General features: G+C 35.5%; 2 protein-coding genes across 3 annotated transcripts in view; both read left to right on the top strand.

Moving 5' to 3' along the window:
- LOC142986475 (uncharacterized) overlaps positions 1–12,017 on the top strand; it is a 50,740-nt gene extending 38,723 nt beyond the window's left edge. Inside the window, exons 8-11 of the mRNA XM_076134991.1 lie at positions 1,932–2,083; positions 5,812–5,910; positions 6,448–6,615; positions 11,811–12,017. Coding sequence (XP_075991106.1) covers positions 1,932–2,083; positions 5,812–5,910; positions 6,448–6,615; positions 11,811–11,932 — 541 coding nt within the window. The 3' untranslated portion in view covers positions 11,933–12,017. The remainder of the gene's footprint in view (positions 1–1,931; positions 2,084–5,811; positions 5,911–6,447; positions 6,616–11,810) is intronic.
- Positions 12,018–15,163: 3,146 nt separating this feature from the next.
- Positions 15,164–25,786, top strand: part of LOC142986394 (uncharacterized) — a 59,880-nt gene continuing 49,257 nt past the window's right edge. For both annotated transcript variants that reach the window (XM_076134877.1, XM_076134878.1), the window contains exons 1-2: positions 15,164–16,416; positions 19,860–20,049. In XM_076134877.1, coding sequence (XP_075990992.1) covers positions 15,562–16,416; positions 19,860–20,049 — 1,045 coding nt within the window. In that variant the 5' untranslated portion in view covers positions 15,164–15,561. The remainder of the gene's footprint in view (positions 16,417–19,859; positions 20,050–25,786) is intronic.

Raw genomic sequence — 25,786 nt, 5'->3', positions numbered from 1 at the left:
CATTTTTTTTTTAACGTCGACCCTGAACGAATCGACATCACAAAATAACCGAAATAATATTTTACAATATCTCGCGACGGAAATGTGCATGCTGATATCTAAAGGCTCTGGACAACTTCTCATTAAATTTAGAATTTAGGTTGTATTGGATCTTTGGGTGACCCGAGTGTATTCTTGAAATCATCGTTTATCGTTCGGACACCAATTAGGCCTTACACTGATTGATGCACAACAACGCCGACGCGAGGAGCGTTTCTAGTTTCTAGTAATAGACACCGACCACCTGCGCTACTGACGCCACTGCCAACCCGATCACGCAACCATATATGTCGTCGTTTTCGGGCCTTGGCGCTTTCATCCAGATAAATTGCATTTTTTTTAACTGCCAATAAAACATACCTCACATTTGTTTTAAAGTCTTCCGTCGCATTATAAATAACAATGTGCCAATATGCTTTTTCACAAAGCAATATGACAACAACCAATTACCGTTTAAAAACAATTACGACAAAGGATAATTGATCACTAATTGATGTCAGCAATTGCATCATGTAGCGAAACACTCAACGGATTTTGTTCAAAGAGGTAACCTTTTAATTAAGAGATGGCCATTTTGTGAATATTCAATTCCATTTATACAATATAACGTTGAAAGTATTTTTATAACCGTGGGCCGTGACATTTTGTTGATCTCACGGTCCACGGATGAGAATAATTTATTAATATGACCGTGTGTGCTGGGAACTCAAACTGCAGTTCGCACTTAAAATAAATCGTTCTTCATCTAATATTACCGGTGAAAGGTTGGTAACGTCGGCCTAGCGCCGGCTCTAATGAAGAGGTGTCTGTCGCCTGATGAACGGACGTGTATGGGATTTTTTTATTCTCTCAGATTTAAGCCGCGCAACGACCGCGGGATTTGCATAGAAGCGTTTGCGTGGATTTTCTAACTATGTTACCCAACTAAAAATAGAAAATCAAAATCTGGTTTCTTGTTAACATTGATCATAATAACAATGATTGTATTGTGTATAACGTTATGAATGTATTGTGTTCTGACAGTACTGGTATATCGGCGACGTTGTCCTAATATATGTACGTACGAGTATAATAAGGTTAACGTAACGTAACTAGAGCCCTTTTTATAACAGATGACTGGAGTGCTTAGTGTTCACTGTGTTCGGTATCGAAAATGTGTTAAATTTCATGTATGATTTATTACAGCGCGCCGCCGCCGCGGTTGCAATTATCTTGATAGCGTATATGCATGTACGAGTAATACTTTAACGTCCGAAACTTCCACTTTCTTCTACCAAGTCATGTTTTAAAATGCGCATTTAGAACTTTACTCGGATAGTTGAAATAAATTTATTCAACTCCAGTATTATATTACTATACTTTTCTTTTGAAATTTATAGTAGGAAGCTACATCGTTGTATTAAAATAGTCGTTAAATAAAATGATGTACACTGTACAGTCCCATAATTAATTTAACTTTTTTAATCTTCACTAGATAAGGAATGACGATTTTAAAGTCAATCTTCGATTCGTATATACAAAGTTACACCGTTCAAAACTTTAATCTTATGCACCCTCCAAAGAACGTGACTTTTGGTCTTATATATCTATACATCTCTGATTATATTTCAAAAAATACTATATTCCGCGCCGTCTAACAGCCCGTTCAATGCACTGATTTCCAATGTCACCTAGTATTGCATTTTTTCAATTTATTATTACGACTTGGATCAATGAAGCCCTAAAACACCTTACTGGAAGCAATTACTGTTCTTCTGAAGAGTCTCAAAAAATACAAAACACAAACTTTTAAGTAAAATTAATATGAAATTATATCTCAGTAATAATTTAATACACTCAAGCTAAGTGACGTCGTTTTACTTGAAACAAAATGTTTGTTGTATGTGTCGCAGGTATTTAGTACAAAAGAGACAACTGCGAGCGGAACTCGATGCTGAGAACCGTGAGGAGAAGGAACTAACAAAAGCTCTCGATGAAAAGGGAAAACTCATCATAGAGATGAGGACGTCGTTGCAACAAATCAACGAGCTTCTATCAAGTGTTGGTAAGTGCAAACCGACTTGACATTGAATTTATACGGATACCAGCTAGAGCTCGACTGTCGGCCGCCACTTGAGCCGCAAACTAGTGGGCGGCTTAAGCCCGGCGCAAACAACAGACACTGTGTTTGTTATTTGTCAAACGACCCTGTTTCACTAGGTGTAAGACACACTATGTAGTTTGAACGTTTATCGCCTTACAAATGAAGAAATTCCGCCTGCAATGTAAACCTCCCACTGGACCAGCAATGTGACATAGTGTTGCACACATTCAGTTAAGCGGTAAGCATAAGGCAAGATTCCTAGCGAGCTCAATTCGGTGAGGATAAACATGTCAGAGCGTCAGTGCCACATCGAAGTTGGAATGCGGAGTTTCACGGTCAATGTCTACCAGTCGTTATCTGATTCGGTTCATGAGATGAGCGCCGAGCGGAACTCTCGAACTAGAGCGCATTTTATGTCTTTTGCTTTTAGCTTATTTACTCGGTACATGCTTTAACGGTTATCATTCTAGCGAAAGTAGTTTATTGCCGTATAAAGTGGATGTTCACCGGTGGACATAAACCTCTAGTGTACAGCGGTGATTTATACATTAAGCTTTTAGAGGACTGTCAGAGGATGTCATACTTGTTTTACTACTCGTTGTGATTTATATCATGAAATTCATTTTAATTCTTATGGATTAAAATTGAGTTAATCTAATAGCCGGGCTTCTTTAAAGTTAAAATCGTCTATACGTAACTAGACTGAAAGATTACTGTCATATCTATGGCAGCTAAAGTATAATAAAATACCGCGACTATTTTCATGCTAGCTCACTATTTTTTATTTATCGCCCACCCACGCATGAAGCTGTTATAACAGAACTGAGCATGTTAAATACACGTTGTTTTCTGTAAGGCTCTTACTAACGCTTACTCGCTAAGAAATAATTGGGCCCAAGGCTACAGTATATTGGTTCCATAGCAGCAGAAGATTGAATCCGGCAAGACACATAACACTACATTCTATTGACAAGCTTTATTCTCAAAGAAAATTTTATTTATCTTTATATTGTAAAATAAATACTGCGTTGATATTATTATACAACTGGACAATCCATAGTCGATTTCAGAAATCCAACGAAATGATTTCATTCTAGACCTTTTTAGTTGTTAAATTTTAAAGTTAAAACGCTAACCTAAATCACTAATGAATGTACATAATTAATGCATTATGCATTATCAGAATTCTCAAATCCGTAATCGAAATGCTTGCAAATAATATCATTTGCGGAAACCCGTTATCGTTTTATCTTGTAACAAATCTGGACAGTTAACGTCAATCGCTGTGTAGATTTGCTTCTGATATCTTGTATTGACGTGCACAGCAGCACACAACAGCACACAACGTGAACAACGCCCTGCATAATTTGATTAGTTCGCGCAACAATACGTAGGCAAGATATACGGCAATTCGTAGCCGGTTAGGAATTTGTTTGATAATCTAGATGACTCTAGGCTCCCTTACAATAATCTAAACAATGGCAATGCCTGTCCCATGTTAAATAATAATAATAAAATATATTAAAATTACTGTCCGATAATGTTTGTTTCTGTTGCATTTCTGTTCATCATGATACTGGATAAAGTTTCTCCGCAATCCAATATTCTCGGTGTGATACTACTGGGTCCGTCCATCTTAGCTCTATATAGCTCATTTCACTAACGCTTCTGGGACACACGAATTCCCTAGAGATATTGAAAGTTTGTAGATTGCGACATTAGCTAATAAAATACATTTGAAGCTGATAGAAAAAAAAATATGTTGGACCTCCTCTATTGCTCGGTCCTGAGTGTATCCGACTGCTGACCACTAGGCTTCAATTTCCATGACGGACAAAATGCTTTTATACTTTTTCTAATTTGTATTTAATAATTCTGTATAGCAGTTCGGAGATTGATAATATGCCCGGTAAACAGGCAATAGACTCGCCTCCTATAACATTGTTAATAGCGAAACGCGGGGGAGAGGTAGTCTGCCTACTCCTTCAGGTATGACAGGCGTGATATTATGTGCGTATGTAATCATTACTTTGCTAAATTAATGACAGCTGAGCTCGAATCTCATTCTTAATAATTTATTAACTCACAAGCAAAAATACATTTAATATGTAACGTGCTCATTTAATGATGAAATCATGGAATTTCACTCGTTATTTATTACCTTTCTGTGTTCCGTATAAATGAGATATTTTTATTTAAAATCCCGCGTCAAATAAAATAACTGTAATGGTTCGCGCGAGACGCCATTACGGCTGCATGGATGACTCTCGCTAATTAGGTGCGACATTGACTGTTCAATGCCTTATATAAGTATATTCAGTACAATGCTACCAGTTCTGGATATTTTCGAAGCATCGCAATTGAAATGTTTTCAGTGTAACAAAACAGATAGTTTATCAAGAGGATATATGTAAAAAATATAGCCTGATTTTTTCTTACTTGAGTTTTTAACATCCTACGAGTACATAGATTACACACAATTTAACTAACAAACTTTTGAAAAACTATTCTCTTTCAGCTACACTTATATTTCTTTCTATATCAAAATAAATTAAATGGATATAACGCGTTTTTTTTACTTAAAAAATAAAATAAAAGATGACTTACTTAAAAAGCATTAAAGTTACAGAATAATAACGCAGTTTTCTATAAAGTATGAATCCTACGCCGTGACGTCATGTAACTGTTGAACCTAATGTATCTCCTTCATTGTTTGATTACGTACAAGAATAAACAAATACGTGTTTAATATTTTTTACAATTTAAAAGTAGAGTAAACATCTTTCTACTTTTTGAAGTCGGTAAAAATTTAGGATACACAACATACCTTTTCAATAGGTAAAAATAAAAAAAATAGACGCAAGGGTTGATTGCAAAACTTGTTTTACATTAAAAGATTACGAGCGAATATAGGTCGGCCAGATTCCATTTTAATAGATTTTCTATAACAAAGTATTAATAAAAATTTATTGTTATGTTCCGCTTCCTTTCCGTTTTCGCGACGAGTTATATTTGGCAATAAAAGTTTCTCCCTTACCCTTCCTCCCTTTTATCCTTTTTTAACGTTTGACCGATGACTTCTTTGGGCAAAACATTTTAGCTCCTATATTAACTCAAGTACATTTTACAATGCGTAGATATTTGCACATTAATTAACCGTGTTATTAAATATGAAGTAATACTGTAAGAGTTACAGTAACATATAAAGCATAAACATTGTAAAAGCTGCAACTAATTGAATCTACAAAATCAATTATAGGAACTGAGTTTGTCAGTTTAAAAAACAATGCACTGTTTCTCATTGTTCCTGCGGAGAAGGAAAATGCACCTTTTTGCGTTGTCTAGCACTTTCTAAATAAAGTCCAATGCATTTGCCAGTGAAGTAAGTCCTGTGTTGGTTTCTCACACTTTTATTTTATTTACTTTTCTTTTAATTTAATTACTCTCCACTGAAGAGAACGTTGCGGTGTAAACCTTTTCGTTAATTAAAATGATTTATTTAGATGAGACACCGTGTCGGTCTTAAAGTATGCACTAGTACTTGTATATTAATTTAACTCAAAGCCTGAAGCAACCAGAAGAAAGCAGATCTAGGAAAAAAAATCTGTTACATATTGACGACTTTTAAATTGTATTGAATTCAGCACTGTGCATGTAATCTCTAATAATAATATTTTCATTGTCTCAAGGTGCTCCAAATGCTCCGAGGCCTTTCAAAAACGTACCTCCCGCTTTGCAGTACGCATTAGATGACGTGCTTCAAGAAGTACCCGAAGTGGAAGCCGACTGTGAGTACAAGACGGGGCGAGAATATCTCATCAAGTCATCATAAGATAAATCTTTATCGGATCATCTTTGTTTATAAACACTGCATTTGATTTGACTTTGCCTTACCTACAACGGACAGAGATACGATGTAAAACTTGCTGTTATAAGATGCGGCTCTACCTAAACCTAAGTCATACGACAGGAATTGAGATGTATTTATTTATTCACCTCCTAACTACCTAAAACGATAGTGTGACTATCGTGTCAATTGCTAATTAATTCGAGACCAAATAAAGCCATTTAGTTTTTATTTGCCATTTGTGTAGTAGAGAAAAATCTGTTCTCTCATAAACCATTAGTAAATACGTGTAGAAAAAAAACCTGCAATATTTACTTTAATCTTTGATTGTTACTTTTGACGAAATACCTGGCCGTTATGGACCAATAATTATTGTTTCAATAAATCTGCTGTAAAAAATCTTAGTAACCAACATTGCTTCAAAAATAAATACAATTTTATTGAACGATTCACAGTGGTTCTGTTTTTATTTGCGCAGTTGACAAGCTGATATTGACAGCGAAGCAGAAACTGTCCGTGCTGATGCAAGCCGTGTCCAAGATAGAGGTGACGCCGGAGATAAGATTAAATGCAAATCAGTTCTATCATCAAATCTTGGCACGAGTCATGAGAGAGAGCTATAAGGACGAGGCCGTCGCCGAAGGAGGTTTCTATCATTACTGTTTATATTTTAGTTTACTTTTTAATGTTTTTAATGTAACTACACAGATTAGATGGTAATTAAAAGTATCACATTACTTGGGGATTAAAAATAATTAACTTGAGAGTATGGAAATATAAAAAAACGGGTTTTTACCTGTTAGATCGTAGCTACTTAATAAGTAATAGTTCTGTCTATCTAGGTCAATTCTACCCACTGTTGAGTGTAGGTTTCCCCTTCAATACTCTCATTTTATACGGTCCTTCATCGACCATTTAAAAAGTAGAGTACATAATTATTTCATCTTCGTTCTGTGCGGTTAAAAAAGTGTAAATCTTCTTTGACCACTAATTAGCATATCTTTATTTTCCTTGAGAATATATTGTAAAGATACTTCGCTAAAGATTCGCAAGTTCAGACTAGTTCGGATGGAATCATTATACATTCGTCAACAAACTTCGGCTGCGCTCAAAACTTTTGTAGAAAGGTTGAGCTTAAGTTTCCGATAAAGTGCACTTTACCGTAGTGGTTAAGAGCAATCATAATAATATATTCTGTTTTGTAATAACTATGAGAGCTCATTTCATTTAGACGTGACGATATAATAATCAAATTTTATTTGTTTAATATATGTTACTGTAAAGTTGTACTGTGAGAGTTGGTAAATCTTAGGTTTTAACGGAAAATCTTAGGATTTACCACAGTTCGGGCTTTTACAGTAACATATACATTATTGATGTCGATAAAATTTACTGCCTCTGTTGTCCAACAGAGGGTAGTGCAAGTGACCGATCACGAGGTATTCGATTTCTGGCTTAGAGAGTGCTTTTGGCATTATTCAATTTCTATTATTCTCAAGTCCGAAGTTTGGCAATATAGCTAAGCCGCCTTTACCTGGGACCATGTATATGGGTACCGGCGAAACGTGGGTGTTATTTTAAGCACCTTCGCCTACATTTTATTGTCTGGCTATAAATATTTAACACGATTAAGCATTTTCTGCAGAACAATAACGAATACTTTTAAAACCACTTGTCATATTTTTATTTTCAAAATTTGATTTCTATATCAACATAAATTAAGTACATTTCTTAATACTTATTTCATCGATTGCAATTATTTCGCAATTCAACCTTCACAAGCAAGTAGGAATAATAAATAAATATACGCATTTATTGGTATATTGTTCATATTCAGTCCATAATTGAAGTTCCGTTTCTGATATAGCCGACGTGTTCGGTGTATGAGGGCGAGTAGGTGGAGTGGCCTGATGAATTGACGCCTACTTAATGAGCTTCCTATTGACGTCAATTTTGATTCACGGCCCGTTTTATTACAAAATTTGAAACGATTTTTCACACGTACTCCGTTAAGAGCCAGATTGTTCTGAGTAAATGATTGTCGATGCAAATTAATACAATGTTTTCTGTGTTCTATGAGTTATTGGTGGAACTGTTTATAGTATTTTGTTTGACATTTAACTACTGAAAATTTAAATTTTACCCTTTCTGCTATTATAACAAAGCGTACTGCTACTTAGCGTAGATTTTTCGTTAATGGGTAAACCAAACAAACGGTTGAACAATCTATAACGTACGATTAGGGATTAGTAGAAACTATTTAGATCTCCCCAAAATTATTACTTTACAACTATTATGTTGACTTTGGCGAGAACGAGAAAAGTTCTCTGTTTACGATAAATGCAAGAGCTAAGGAGCTGAGGCTAATTCACTAAGCGCTACATGGTTTTACTCTCTTTCAATGTACGCGCACATTACTCTGTCTATCCTACATGCAACCGCAACAAATAAGATATCCTTGGCGCTTTGCAGTTTGTTTTGTAGAATATACTTTAGTAAACGTGATGTAACAACTTTTTTATATCCCACCATATTGATTTGTTGAAGAGGGTACACAAATATCCGATACAAGTAATAAGTTAATTTCTAAAACCTTTCAAATCTCGAATCATGTTGGATTAGCCGTTTATCCGTAAGAGATACATTTTCTGACCGACTGACTCCAACAATGAAAAAATAATAACGTCAACTCTCAATCCATCCACGTTTTTTGTATTGTATCAACATTTCGCATGTGTGTGCAATATTTTTATATGACAACGAACAAGCGAGTTGAGTTAATTTACACAGCTGTTTCAACTTTTTAAGGTATTCATTATGTCGATAAATCTTTTTGTTTTAAAGTATTAATTAGTAATTAGTATTAATTCACTTGTTTGAGCAGTTGAATAGATTTTATTGTGAAATATCGTGAAGTGTAGGAAGATGGTATTAGTCGAGTAGTACACGAATATCCATTAGCCTCCCACGTGAGAGGCTCAGGCCGGCTCAGCACTCAAAGCACGCACTATGACTGTTAGAATTTATGTGTGCTATTAGATATGTTATATCGGTGATAAGAAAACATGAGAAGGAAACCTGTGTACTAGATAACTCTTTGAACAGTTCATGGAATACGAAGGCTGCTAACACACGCTTTGACAGTGTGGTAGGCCGTATTCTTGCCTATTTACTACCTATGTATTTTAGTCGTGCACAGTTTTTAGCCGAAGCAAGTGTTCATTGTTTTTCATACTTAAATAACTTAAATATTTCACAGAATTTATAGAATTCAGATAGATCTAAACAACATAGGTACATCTACTACGAGCATAAAAAGGATTGAATGAGAATGAGTTATATATATTTCGTTTACGATCTTATATGCAAATAGTAATGAAGATTTAGAAAGAGCAACTGGTTAAAATACTGATTATGATTAGTTATATTTAATCATAGACTACAAAGTGACGTATGACGTGGGGCTTTTTGACGGGGCGCGACGGTCTTCATGGCGCCTTAAAATAAAAGCAAGAAAACTTTCAATAGAATAATCCCTTTGTTTTCCAACACAAAGGTGTTTATCACTTAGGCGCTAATAGACTAGTCAACGTGAATACATGTCTTTACAAAGGTAGAGTGGGAGCCCTTCATCTACTGAAGTTCAGAGTTCAATGACGCACGCACTAATGCGATCGGCGGCTTAGAAAGATGCACACGTCATCTCTGATATATTGAAAGCAGTATCAGCTTACTGTAAAGTACACTATTCACATCTTACAAACTTATTCACCATGTTCCACGAAGAATAATCCTACGCTAGTAAAACGGAGTAAGCGAGTTCTTATTTGGCAAACGTGCCCGCCTGGTCAAACGTAAAGGCGCGCGGAGCTTTGAAATATAGAGCTGGTACATACTCGTATATCCTGGCCGGAAGATACCTATCTATGTATACGTCGTACAAAGGACCGTACGAGGTTAAATGAATAATTCATGGAGCGCAGGGCCATATATTTCGACGGGTTGTTGCAAATTGTGCAACAAATTCAGTTACTAGTGTACAAGGGCTCTTAGAGTAGAAACAGTAGCGCTGTTGAGGGTGCGACCTTCCGTTGACCATCGGCGATGGTGTTAATAACAGTCTACGTGTATTTTTCTTTGAAGCTTTTACTTTGTTTGCGGCTTTACAAGCTCCCCCGGTATTGTTGTTCTGACCTCGTATTGTTCCTGCCCTTCATTTTTCTTTAATAGCGTAATATTCGATAATCATTTTGTTGTTTACACTTACATTTTATAATTATTGATGTTCACTTAACTACGATCTGTTTTTTATATAGTTAACCAATTTACATCTGCAAACTGTATCAAAAATATTTAATTTTCTTATTATTATTTATAGACAGAAAATACATGGAAGATTATATAATTTCAAATTATAGTTTAATTTTCAACTAATTTTAGATTTTCAAAGTCTTCCCGAGTGTTTCCGAGAATCAGAGTCGGAGTAGCTCTTCACTTTACTTCATAGTTAAGTTTTTAAGCGTTTCAGTACTAGACGTTTTGATGCAACACTTCAACTTAATATTTTGTATACTAGCACAACATTTTCCTTTTGAGTAGTTAGCTTGTTTTGACTTGTTGGAAAAGTCTGACGTCACAACTTTCTAACCGGTTACTTAAACATTTTATGAAGGTATCCATTATAGCTGTCTAAAATCTGTTGTGTACGGAAATAGGATAAAACCTGCTTCTGAAATCTTAGCAAACCTAATGTATTAGGCACATAAAAACTAGCTGACTATGCTGTGCAAAATACGGGATAAATTACTTCTTAAATCAAGGAAGTTACACTGGACTGATTTGAAATCATACTATAGAGTAATCGGTATAACGACGTTAGAGCTGCGTACTACCTCACATCTCATAGCAATTCTGACGATGTTATTGCTTAGGCCATTTCCGCTGGTCATGGTTCATTAGTGATGTTAATTTGAGAGATGTGCCGCATCACGGCGGCTGTCATGTGCCGATATGAGCGCGCGCCGCCACCGGCACAAGTCTTACCCACTGACCGAACACCCACTTAGCGCTAATGTTCTCAATTTGCACACCAAACGATTTCACGCCGCTTTATTACAATCTTGTTACTGTATAAAATTCAATCATATCACGGTGCTCTAACGTTTATTCGTAAAATTTGAGAAATAGCTTAGGTCCAGCAATTAAATAAGATATGATATCACGATGGCGTCCAAATATATAATTACATTTCTAAAATGAGAGGCAAAATTTTAATGTTCTCATCCAGTTCAGCGGCGGAGGGCTGTGTACCTTATCAATAAGAGAGTTAATTATCTAGAAGCACTCTTAATTAGGCGCAACCACTTAGCTTTATGTGAACCCTCAAAAATACTTAAACAAAGCTTTCATACACCCTCTTAAAATGAATCGGTGCGAATTAAGCGAGGATAATACTCCAAACACTAAAGCAACGAATTTTGTGATAACAGCTTTGAAAACCCTCCGAATATCAAACTAATCTGCGTTGTTCATGATTTGAGCATGGCTTGTGAAAACAAGTGAATTCAGATAACGTTCACTTTCAAATATTGTTATTAATTTCGTTCTTATATTGATTTTGTACTCGGGAGTTAATCCCGTGTGCGTTACACTTATTAGAGACCTTTGTATTTTTCCAATACCAGATATATGCTTTTAGTATTTTACTCAGCGATAGCTGTATTACTATGGGAATCGGACAAGGAAGCGTGGGACACGACCGGCTCTCACCGCAAAGTCGTTGCTGTAGAGATAGTTGGTTCGCAGTGCACTATGACAATACTGAACTTTTAATTCTTGCAGGCTTAATCGAGTTTGAGATGGAAGACCCCAACGTGCCCGGTCACGCTATCATCAAGCTACGAAGCAAGCAGCTCGTCGACGCCCAAGTCAGTGAATTCGACGTACCAGATGCGAAGAAGTAACCTTTATCATGTATTAATCAATAGACGACATTTAACGATATTCTGATTATTTTGTAAAATCACTTAATATTAAATTTTTGTCCAATATTTAGCATTGTGTTTCATTGAAACTGCTTAATGCTCTTTTGGGTTACTGATGCTAAGTTATGTAATTGTAATCAAGTGATTATGCGCAAATATTTCATTATATTTACTTAAAAATCAGACATGAACTGAATGACATTGGCCATTGCCACGCCATTAAGATGTGTATTCATTATAATATTATTTATATAATATCATAATATTGTGGATACCTATATTTAATAATCCTCAGCAAGTATATAGAATAATATGTTTAGGAATATTTCCTGTTCGTTGTAAGTACATCACAGAATATATATTTACTGCAAATGCTCGAGCTTTATAAAATATAAACGTGGATATTGGTTTATATTCATCCGATATTATTCATAAAAAATAAAACTTGCAAAAATATTTCTCTTTTACAAACCAGTATTTGATTGGTGTCAATAAACAAAATACCGTTTATGTACAAACGTATGGCTCATTTATTCGTTTGACGGTTGGACTAAATAATATTTGCAAAAGAGTTTCAAAAGTTGCAAACAACTGGACAAAATGAATAAAATATTTCATATTTTTTAAGCAATTAATTCGACATGTAGACATGCTGGTTTTATGCATTAGGTAATAAAAGCCAGAAACGTCTTTCATTTTACTTTTTCGGACAGCTTTCAGTGACAACAGGCAGTGAGTGAAGCGAAAAGTATTTTAAAATATTAAAAGGTTTTTGTTTTTATATTGAGTGTGCAACATAAACTGGCCGTCCCAAAAATAACTTATCACTTACCGATCGAGAGCAACCGACTATGAACACATCGATAAGTAACAATATAGGTACACCTGCACGCCGGGGTTTTTCAATAAAGGCTTTCATTCAAATTTTAGTTCACCTGATACATGAGAAGCGAATAAATTATGTCGAATTGTAAAAACGGTCAAACTTTATACATAAATATAAGTTAATAGAACTTGTTAAGTGTTTGTGTCCATAGCGTTTGTACAGTGTAGACAATATGTCCTAGAAAAAAAATTACGTACTGATAATTTTAGTATAATGACACATTTTATCATAAATTATTTTATCGCAATGAGTCACAGTCCATCACTAATAGAAACGTGACAGTAATTATACGCTAAAAGCATGAATAAAATTGTTTTTTCCACGCAACTTTATCGACATACCTTATCTTTATATGGATTTAAACTATTATTATAGTTATTGATAATTTTATGCTGTTATTCTATTATAATCAAATATTCTATAGTCAGTTCGCTTTATTGAGTATCACTTATGGCCTAGATACCTATACGTGTAATAAAGCGCGGATGTATGGTATGATATTCATGAGTGCAGTCCACGGAGACGTGATTCTGAATACTAAGCTTGTATTGCCTATTGGTCACAGATTTTAGGTATCCTGAGAATATATTCTCTGTAATCATCACAATTGTAACGATCAACTAATCCCTTGAGACCTAATCACCATAACGAACACTTACTAACAGTTTAGTATTAGTATCGCTCTATACCTTATAATAATTTTATACTTAAATATAGTTTTGTTTTCTTGAATCAACTTATTCGCGGATAAGACAAGACGTGCATAGTCGTCATGATGTTTTATTGAACTCTTTTGTATTGTTTTTATTCTAACATCTAACGCAGCAGTTACTCATCAATATTTCCAAAAGCTGCGATTTATACCAAATTGATATTTTCTACAGCTAATTCTAAATCTAATTAACACTGTCCTGAAATGTAGACAGCCGTACGTAAACATGGTAACTTATGTTTTAACAACAGTCAATAACTTACATTGATGCAGCTTTAAGTATGTACACACGTATTAGTACGAGCGTGTCCGAACTGAGAAGATATGGATGAACGGCAATTCGTGAAATGCGAGGTCGTAACGTTAATGTGTGTGGCGCGGGACACGTGCCCTCGCCTCGGTATCACTACCGTTTACATTGTAAGCCAAATTGCCAATCACGCGTGGCTTCCACCGACAGAGAGATCGACTAATGGAATCGATGCTGAATACCTTGACCAATAACTTCGCTTCACACATTTTTCAATTTATTGCTGTCGCATTTTTCTTTTTGTTGCTATTTTAATATTTGGTTAAGGCGTAAGACGTACATAATACACAGATTGCAATTATAGTATTAGCAGCTTACGCATTAATCAAGTTGTGTTCTCTTCTAAAAATTACCTTTCAATAAGGAGTATAAATACCAAACAATCCCAGAACAAGTTTATGTGGATCACACAAATACTAGTTCTCTGTAGTAATTAAAGCCACGACACAAAGACCTGGTCTTCTGTGAATTCTGATACTATGTATTCCTTCTCGAGTATTGGAGATGACTAAATACCAGCTATCGTGTAGGTAGGTACATACATACGTCACGACGTGTTTAGATGGCCCAGATATTCTAGCCTAACCGCAGCCCGGAAGTTAATAAGCCAGTGCCGTTGTTGCCAATTGAAGGCATGATCACTATTGGAGAAACAGCAGGTCTTCGTTTATAATGTGGTCACACGGTCAAGTACTACATCAATGTAGACGGTATAAAATCAATTTTATAATATAAGTTTCGTAAGGTTAATCAGTCGTAGCTCTCCGCTCTTAAATGTCTTGTGTTTTATATTGCGATCTCAGGTGCCTACAACAAATCTAAAAGCTTGAAATCGTTTTAACTGTGGCATCAAACATTTAATATGTCAACGCGTAAATTCTTACGACATCTCTAACTAATCATGAAAACTATGATTAGATAATAATATGATAACAATAATGATCTTATCAATTTACATACACCTCACCATTTTTTATGACCATAACGTTTTACCATACAAAAATAAGAATTCCTCACACTAGATATCGCGTCACACATATTTCTAAAATAAATATTTGTTAGTTCCATACTGATAATGCATTCTGATGGAAAATTAGCGATGTAAATGTTAACTATAGAAATAGACATACAACAAGTGAAGTCTCCGTCCGATATACATTCAACATTGACTAAAGATAAAAACAAAAATGGTATATAGATACGCGATATCAAAGATTATCTCAAGCCTCGAGATATCGTTAAGTGATACTACGTTCAAGACATACATGTAACCTAATCAAACTCGACACCGGACCGAGCGTGTTTACTTTTATATAATTTTAGTGACGTCGTTCATTTTGCTCCTAACCGTTTACCGCGATCACTACTTGACACTGAACGATCCAATTAAATAATAAACGAGCAATAATATCGATATATTTATTAGCGTGTAGTACGATATCGTAGCGCGAGTGTCGCTGGCGGCCCAGTGTAACAACATTTATTAGTTTGTGATTCGACGCCGTTTCGATTTGGACGACATATTGCTATCGTGGCCGCATTCACTATGATGAAACGGTTTGTACAGGTGTAACGCTGTGCTAGTTATGTACTGATAAAACCATATTTGTGTTAAAATGCGGTGATGTCGCTTTTGTGATCTAAATAGTGTTAGACATGGTGATATTGTGTTCGTGACGAGTGTAAACTGCCGTGATAACATGGATAGATTTAGACAAAAGTCTAAAAAGGATAAACCGATGAAGTATGTCGACAGAGATAAATCTCCCTTGTTTATAACTGACGTCAAGACTATCAAAGAAAATCTCAAAATCAAAGAGATTTTGAGGACGGTTAAAATGAATAGTAGTATGAGAATAAAGGCTCCGAAGGGCAGCAAAGTAATGCAAAATAAAGATTTTAATGACAATGAAGATATTTTTGAAGGCGAGGCCAATAGTGAAGAGCCGGATGAATCGGAGACGGCGAGTGCGACGAACCCTGACGTAGTTGTGAACAGTAGTTGCGTAGAAACAAACGAACCTGCCGAACATGTAACCGAAAACCCAGTCATTAGCGACGATAATGAGCCTGAGGAAAAAACAATGAGCGAGCCTAATATAAACAATGCCCCATTTGACGCAATGATACATGAATCCACCAGCGTCCCCGAGGGCTTATCTGATTTAGAACTAATTAGCGATAAAGATAAACAAAACAATTCAGATGTCCCAGACGTCAAGATCGACTTACTGCCCCCGAGCGAATGTTCACATGTTAAGACTCGTGACAGAAAACTATCTCTGGATCAGACTATGTTATCTAGACGCGAGGGCTTGTCACAGTCTGAATTGGATCTGAATTCAATAGGAAAATCTCCGCTGGAAAGGAAATCTTCTTTTTTTAGGAAAACAATGGATAGTTTTTTGAAAAATACGACAGAAATATTCAAACGTCAATCTATTAAGAGTCAAGGTATGCAGAGAAGGGGTTCAATGTCTATATCTCTCCAATCACTGAACGAGAACAGTACGTGTAACGGAGACTACGCCGGGGAACCCTTGCATAAACACCAAGTGGGTATTCTGATGTATTTTTCATAGTCGGGTGGATAACATTTCGAGTCATTTGATATCGTTGCTCATTAATTAAATAAGTATCGGCATATTATTGCACGGTACCTACTTGTTTGTTTGGTATATTTTTGTAATGTACACACAAATGTAGAGAGAGTAAATTAATTATGTATACTTAATGTTGTCATTGTGTGCGCACAACAATATAAACACCAAAGTGCTTGGTAGAAATACGAGTTTTGAGTGTTATATCTAGGTTGTATCACATGTTTTATAAGATTTATCGATTTAGTAGAGCAAGTTTAACAAGATCAATTGTTAACTGTAGTTACAAATTCCACTTTTTTTCCGTAGCCTGTTTGAGTGTCGCACTGCTGGGCAAAGGTCTCCCCCTTCCCTTCCAAATCCCCCCTATCGGCGGCAAGATGCAACCAGTCTTTTTCAAATTCCTCTTAACACTTTTTTATTCAAATTATGCTTAAATTAAATATTGATAAGATTATCATACATACATACATTAAAGTCTATTCAGCCATACGAATACAACAAACACAAAGAAGTAGAAAGGGTTCTGTTGCTGCATTTCCTATTATGCTTTCGTCTAATTTCCTCAATCATTTAAATACATAATTTATAAAAACATATTTGTTATACAGAGAACCGCAAATTGTAGGGTTCATACGGTAGCTGGATTCTCTACCACTATCGACAACCGGCAACCGGGTTAATCCCGAGAAATTTTCTATAAAAATTTGATCAGCGCCTCATACGGGCGTCCTAGGAACTATTTTGGCAGTTCATTCTTAATGTCAAATTAAGCCATGTCAAAGGCCTTTCGGGCGGCTTGAACAACAATAGGTTGACCACTAACCATACGACAACCAAACAAACAATGTCAAATTTTCGATAACAACAGTACCGACTACGACTGTACAGAATCGGGCTAAGGAACTGGAACCTAAACCTATTTCAAACGTTTTCAGTTGGATAGTAGTCACTGTTTGCGTTGTTACTTAATGACCTGAAACGGTAATCATGTAACTTGCATTTGTGATTCTACTCACATTACAAGCAGTAAAACTATGTCACTGTCTCATTGATCGTGGATTCAAGCTCCAAAATAAATTTATAATTAGGAGTGATTCACAAAACTTACATTTTTGCATTAATTGTGTAAAAAGACACATTAATACATTAATACTGTCCCAATGCTATGCAACTACTGTCCTAAGCAAGGGTGTTCTCCGCAATGAAGGGAGATAAGCTTTGAATTCACGTCGCTTGCCTGCTAGCTCGAGACTTTGCATCCCAACAATCACAATTTTAATTGACTCTCAAGGTTTCATAATAATGTTTTCCTTAAACAGTGAAACTAAAATAAAGAGTGGCCAGGAGTTTCTTGCCACTGTTCTCATTGGCCCTACTTTCCGAACTGGCTATAAATTCACTCTCTGTATCATTGACTATCATAAGTTTGACCTAAATTAATAAATGATTTGATTTTGATTTTAAAGTATAATATAAAAATAAATAACCCAGCGCTGTCCCACTGCTGGGCAAGGATCTCCCCCCCGGAATGAGTAAGGGGAGCCTTTGAAGACCCCGCGCCGTCCAAGTGCGTGTTTGTTGAAAACGTTGCATATCTTTAAGAACTGTTTCAATTTGATAAGCTGCATTTTATTTTCTTTGCATGAAAAAAAATCGGAGGCGATGTGAGATTCCTTCACCTAGAACACACTAAATATGAGTGAATTACACTAGAACAAGTGATAATTATTTCCAATAGGCACATAAATTCGAAATCACAGCGGTTGCCTTGGTTTCGATCATTCAACCACCTGCGAGGGAGGGAAATGTTGAGACCGCTCGGCATATACAATTTAAAATAAGCTTTAATGATGTCAACATGTTTGCCTAATTATTTCACTTCTATTGCGCCCGAATGAGTAACTATACTATTTACCTAGATACCTTGAATTGTTTACCATTGTTATAAGAAAACTGATTCATCAATATTACATTTATAATAATGTAAATAATTGACTTTTCAAGTGGTTACGTTCAAGGGCCTAAATATTTCTGATAAATATATGAATGTAGTATAAAATTATGTTGATATTGTCTGCACAGGTAAGTCTAGGTAAGGATGGGTCGGGGGGTATCCCCTCCCTTCCCAGAAGTTTAGATAAAATTTAGAAAACACATCTGCAACAATTTTCTCCCATTCTAAGATTTTACTTCAATATGAAGTCTTCTTTTTGATTCTTCCTTTTATATATCTCTTAAATAAAAAAATACAATTAAGGCTTTTATTATCCTATAAACAACGTACACAAAGTAGGGCCAGCCGCGGAACAACAACTTGTAGATAGCACTAATATTTGTTTTGTATTGGAATCAAACCGATAACCTCTTGAAACAATGGTACTAGTATAGCAACCGCCAAGGAGACCGTCTTTAGGAATTTCAGACTATAATCCTGTCGATAACGAATACCATATTGAAAAGCAACCTGATAACACTCAATGCTAAGAAAATCTTTCATAACACTGGACTCCGATACCGTCCAATAGCCGAAAGATTCCGTATAGATATTTGTATTTAAATTCTATTGTTTATATTCAACACACTGACCTATGCGGCTCAACTTACGTGAATAAACTTAAAAAGGTTTTCAAGGTAAACATGCACCAATGTTTTCTTTCTTTGCAAGCAATTGGTTGCGAAGAAAAATAGCGATAAACAATCAAAGAGCAGTTCTAAAACAAATTAATTTCGCTTCTAATACTCTTCTGAATTAACTTCAATTCTTAAATATCTTAGATTACGTTAATTTATATATTATATTTTAATAAACTACAGATGCATTAAATTCATATTCGTATTGAAAAGTAAAAGACGTCGGAGCTCCCCGGAGCTGGTTTCCTTCTGGCGGATACTATTCCCGTGAATCTTTTATTGTTGTACCGTAATTTCATCAACATAGGTGCTCCATAAGGGACGTTTGATTCGTCAGCAGATAAGCCCCGACCATTCATATCGATCGTTCCCTGCCCTTCAATTTGCTCTCATGAAAGTTTTGAGAGTGAATTGATAGATTCAAACGTCTAAATTGCCGTACCTACTTCTTACTTAGTACAGAAAAATATAAACACTGATTTATATAAAATACCTTGAACAAAAGTTAGATAGCTGTGTATTTTTGCGGTCGTTCTCAAAAACTTATAGTCCATAGGGAATAAGAGCTACGTAATACCGTCACTTATTTCGAATCAATTGATAAATTCAGTGTATCAAGTAAACTATACTTAGTAGGCGTAGGTACTGATACCTAATAGAAAAAATATTACTAAGGAAGCGAAGACGCTGAAATGTTTTAACTTATCACCCAAAGTCATAACAATCAATGTTATTAAAATGTCATTTTGGTTATGGATTTTAAGGAAGAGCTGCAGGGCAGTGTGTCCAGCCTCCACTCATCGGCCACACCAGCGCGGAGTAACTCCAGCCTGTCGATGTCACAGAGTGAGCGGACTCCAGACCCTCAGAGTGAGGGGAACAGCCTCGCCGGCAGCAGGCCCGTGCTCACCGCCAGCCAACCGCTCGGCGACATTGCCTCCGACAGTATACATAGTGAGTTGTAATCCTAAGCCTTTTATCACAATTGCAGCGAGCGGCCTGTCGACAACGGCAGCGTGGGGTTGCGATCAAATACAAATAAAGCATTGTCATGAAATGATCGCGATGAACGCCTCGTTCCTCGCACCATATGTCGCCGCTCGTGCCACGCCGTTGTCGTCCAGTTTATGGCCTCATATAAAATTACAGCTGTTTATTTACCTCTTATAGTATGCAAAAATACTAAATAAAATTGCACAAGCACTAAACGCCTACGCGTAAGACCCAGAACCTCTTTTACTGAGTTAAAATTTGAACAAGAACTCCTGACCTAAAAATACTTAGAAGTAGAAAGAATTAAAAATGTGTAAACATAAATAGTTGAAAATCTTTCCTTTAAAAAGTTTATAAATCTTTTAAAGCACAAGTTTAAATGTTTATTTTGGTTTTCCAAGTATTTAGTGAGTGCTCCGAATAGTGATTTTCCTGAAGATGTTCAAAGGCAGCGAGTATCAAAGCAAAGCAAACGATTTATTTATCTTTTTGTAAAGACTCACATACTTTGAACTGGTAGAGGATCCAAGTTTTACGTCACTGCGAAGTTTTTTCACTCTCACAACATGTTTCCGATACACTTATTCACTAGTTACTTAATTCGATTACTTCCAGTTCAGTTTGTTTAAAGCGCACATTACGCAATCATTACAACAGTTATCGTGTTTGTTTTCTCACGGTATTTTCTTGTGCACTATTGAGTTTTGTGTAAGGATGCAGCTGAAAATGATGTGACTCCATCATTGAATCAAGTGAACGCACTAACACAGACGACATCTTCAAAATATTATATTCAGATGCATATACTTACATAAAAAAAATGTTCAGTAATCAATTACCAGTATTAACAATCACAGAAACAGATTGTCCCCAAACATTGACTCTATCTATAGGATGTTGATTCTTTGACAAGTGTAAACCACAGTGGCCGTTCGTTTATTCGTGAGCTGCCTCTCAAAGGCTGCCCATATCGATATGATTTATCCGCGCCTTGTGTCCACAAGTTGTGTCAACTGGATGTTCCCACAACTTCGGCCCTTTGGCGTAGAACGATATCGGCATGACATGTTCATTGAGCCAGTCCTTTGTTTTATTCAAGTTCATCCCGCTACCAATCAAAACACACTGTACAGTGTACAGATTCTACGTAGGTATATACGTTGAAACAAGTTGATCTCTACAAAATGTGTGAAAGTATAAGTTGTAAAGATTTTGCGATGCACGTAGCCCTATTGTGTTTCTATCAAGTAATTTTATAAAAATATATGTCATTTCTTTGCAATTTTCTCGCATCATAAAGGAGCAAGGTACGACGTATTAGGCATTGTCATTAATACACTTGGCAGGCTTTGTGCTCGTCTGATGTGCAGTGATGTACCTGTGCGCTTATGACGTGGGACTCTATTCATTTCGCTCGAGACGACGACATTGACAGTGAAAAAAGACAGCTCTCTCTTTAACGAGAGGCTTATTATGTCCCTGAGTGAGTTTACGTAGAAATTATGTTTTAAAATTTGAATGAGTTTTTGAATGAGTTCTGTGGTATCGAAATAAAAGGTGAATTTACAACAACTCTTTCCTTCTGTTACTATTTTATTTTTTCGCTTTTTATACCTGACGCAAATACAATTACTATATTTAAAGATCATATCCTTATTATTTCTGTATAACTTCAATCAATTACTTGTCACAACATTAAACTGTGTAGGACGTGTATTGTTTAACTATGTGTATACTAGGTGACGGCACTGATACTATTCATATCTCATATTTCGACCAATCTGACTCCTGTCCAGATTCAGCAACACGAGTAGGAAGCTGACACGTCAATTACGTTGAGAGGTAAAGTGCCGGCCACACTGCGGGCAAGCTAGCGCTCACAATTCTCACATCTTCACTATATTGCATACAGTGTCTTAAACTCTACATACAAACTTGTCATATCGCAACGGTCATTATGCAACTCATATTATTAAGAACTCTAAATGCAGAATCCGACCGCAGAAGGCTGACGGCTAGACGATGTTTTCGTCACCTAAACCGTAAGATAAACGGAAACTTGCTTGTTGTATTAGGAAACAAAAATAACTTAGTAAGTAGTGGTTTTAACTATGAAAAATCTTTTTTATTTTGTATAAATATGTATTTATGCAATACTATGTCAATAGCAGTTTTAATTAGTCAAAGATGAATAGTAAAACAGTATGTGTTCTAATTTATATCCATTAGCTGGCAGCATTCGCTTTGACAAAGCTCACATAATGTAGACAATAAATGTAATTAAATTAACAATGACGAGCTGAATACTGCTCGCAGGTATTTTCACCCAACTCGAAAACTCAGTTGAAAACAATTTCAAACAAAACAAGTGGAATCAAACACAAGTTTTGAGCTCAATGGTCAGTAAATATGAACGAGAACTGTATGGGATTTTTCTCTCTATTTTACAGGAGCGCTAGCGCAGTAATTTTATTTAATCACATAATCTGTTTTTTGTGTACATTTCTATGAGCACAAAGAACATACATGTTTCCAGGTATGTAAACAGTTCCAACTAGTAGGTTCGCCAGTGGATTATAGTATAAAATATGCATTTATTTCATACATATAATGACTAGGGTAAAAATCATGGTAATGGCGACTGACGCCGTATCATCCAATAAAACGTACGAAATTGTGACATTTTCACCCAATCCGAAGGTACGTTTTTATTTTGCAAAAAAATAAGTGTGTAATTTTTTTTACTAAAGATTAATGTTAGGATTGGTTTATATTTATTCAATGTTTTTATTTTTGTTCGACATATTTAAAAAAATATTATTAGGTATTTAAAATATTTATACCTAGAGAAACTATACATATTAACACATTTAGTTAAGTTTTAATATTTGTTTTTGTCTATTAATGCATCTTTACTATGTATGATTTTTACCACTAGTTGAGTTATTTTAACCAATCGTAAAGGAGGTGCAATTCACAGCTCGGAAACAGGAGAAGCCTTTCCTTAATGATTCATCAACGTACAGCCGAAACAACTGAGCATAGAGAAGCACTAACGGACGATATTTGGAAATTCTCCCCCGAATGGGCTAAATTCCACGCAAGCAAAGCCGCGGGCGGAAAACTAGTAATGCAATAAAACCATGCATGTTTAATTTATAATCACCAACAAGGAGGGCAAATCTAGGCAAAGCTGACATAAATATGAAAGTTGAAGAGATATGTGTTCAGAAAGTAGTATAAGAATTACAACTGTCTTGAAAAATTTGCTAACATTAGCTCCTTTCTGGAAGTCTCAGGACACTAGGTGATTCTTTAAAGTTACGTTAGGTCAATCATTTAGATTACTACCATATCTTTTAGGGTCCGGAACTCAGGGTCACAAAGATTTGAAAGAATGTGCTTTATACTTGATGTACTGGTTTTATGCCATTAAGAAGCAAGATGCAGAATCCATGCTGTCGTTTGCGCCCGTATAAGTTATGTGCATGGATAATTTGCATAATTTTCTTGCCAAATTCCTTCGGGTACACTCTAAGCAAATTTTCTAAAAAAATTTAATTGCCAGCCTCAGATTAGCAATACAACAAACAACCCTCTTTACTCCCCGTATTTCAGTTCCAGTCAATATTCGTTATGTTTTCAAGTTAAAATCTAACTAACACGTACATCCTATACCTCGACGCATTGTTGCATTAACGAGGCAAACTAACACAATAGAGGCAAAATATTCAAGATTTCATTTTGTTATTCGAAACAAAAGCGAAACCAATATCATGTCAGCCATCATTGGTAGTAGAATGAATACAGTCGTGGGCATAAATGTGTATTTGTTGTGGTTGTGGTGTACTGAAAAATACACCACAATTATTTTTAGGTAGTGCTACAGTCTATCGCTTGTGTTGTCATTTTATTTGTTACTACAAATTTGGCAGTGATTTCGTTAATCTCCTTCATAAACTAGCTTAATTAAAGTACTAATATAATCACATACAAGGGGCTCTACGAGCCGCTTCCCTATTCCAGAATAAAAACGTTAGTCAGATGGGCAGATAGCAAACTCTCGTCGCACCACACATTGCAGAGGATATTATAATGACCACAGAATGTGCCTAATTACCTCAGTGATGGGCCCCACAGAATATACACAATGAAGTAACAGACGAATACGGTTTCATGTTTTAATTAACACATTTAGCGATCTGTGTAGTTCACAAATAATAACTAAATGTTATGAAAGCAGTATATGCCGTGGTCGTGGTAAAATCATTGAAATATTCTAAACAGAGTTAATACTTGTATAGAGCTATTTCCACTGAAATACCTTTCTCTAAAATATGATGCATAACACAGCACATAAATCGAAATTAAATACAATGCTAATCCTCAATTATGTTAGAAATGTGAATGTTTGTGAGGATGGAAGCATGAGTTTGTATTCGGTATTTTGTATTAAAACCTGCGGATTTTGTTAAAACTTAGTAGTAATTTATCCACTATTCTTAGTAGTTTATCAACTATTCGTTGGGACATAGGCTATTTACCTAAAATCATCTTTTGTTTAAAAAAATGTGAATGTTCGAGGTACTTGAATTATTTAAACATAACATATTTTTTATTTCGAGGTATTTTTGGAGACAAGAGTTCCGGTCAGCGCCTTAAAAGAAATAATTTACCCATTCACATTGAGGATACGTTTAACCGTTGTTTCCATGACTGTCTTACACAAATGTTAAGGATTCAATAGAAAAGGTTGGCCCGCAAATTGATATTTTTACCTTAAAGCTGTTCTCAATAATGGGTTTCTCAAAGAGAGAATAATAACGTATGACTCAATGACTGATTCAATACTCTCTTCGCAAAGATGGTTGAAATTGATTTCTTGTAAAAATGTTACGAGAATATTATTAGTATTACAATGAAATATCTAATACAATAATTCGTATTATAAAATAGTAAATGTATAAAAGATAATGTTTAAGTTCTGCTTGATCTACTTTACAACTGTTGAACAGAAGAACAGTCAATGACGGGGATACTTGTAATACGACCCACTACCAACACCGAACTATTTTTCAAAATTAAACGCTAGATTGAACGCTTGTTTGGATTGTTTTAAAGAAAACGTCCACTTTATGAATGAATGACAATTCTGTCGCGAGGGATTTGAGTCGCGGAGAAAAACATACAAATGATGGACAGATATCACAACCAAACTCAAAACAATTCATTGGGGATTATATAAAATGTTGTGTTCTCGCTGTAGAAGTTCGCCTGAATCTGGTACTTAATCGGAAAATTTTAATACACATTGAGAGAAAAAGGAAAATTTCCTGTGTCCGCCTTAACAGATAGGTGCTCTTTTTATTTTTTGATCCATCAAAAATTGCACAATTATTAAATTTACAAATACATAAACATTCCAAACTTAATATGTGGAGATTTAGAAATGATTTATTGTGTAAAATAATATTAAAAATAGGCTCTCCCCCTTTAATGGCGATAAAATTGTTAATGGCGAAAGGTGGGTGTGTAAAGTAATTTTATACAGCTCTGGCTACATCTTCAGGTATAATAGACATCATATTATGTTTATATGTAGGTCGCCAAAAATAACGAGCATTTACGTACACACATTTGAATCCAAACCATTTTAACCAATATTTGCAGCTGCAAATTATCGTTCATTGTCAAAACT

This window comes from Anticarsia gemmatalis, chromosome Z, assembly GCF_050436995.1.
Source record: "Anticarsia gemmatalis isolate Benzon Research Colony breed Stoneville strain chromosome Z, ilAntGemm2 primary, whole genome shotgun sequence".
Lineage (NCBI taxonomy): Eukaryota > Metazoa > Arthropoda > Insecta > Lepidoptera > Erebidae > Anticarsia > Anticarsia gemmatalis.
Note: the sequence above shows the minus strand (reverse complement) of the source record. Positions and strands in the feature narration are given on the sequence as shown.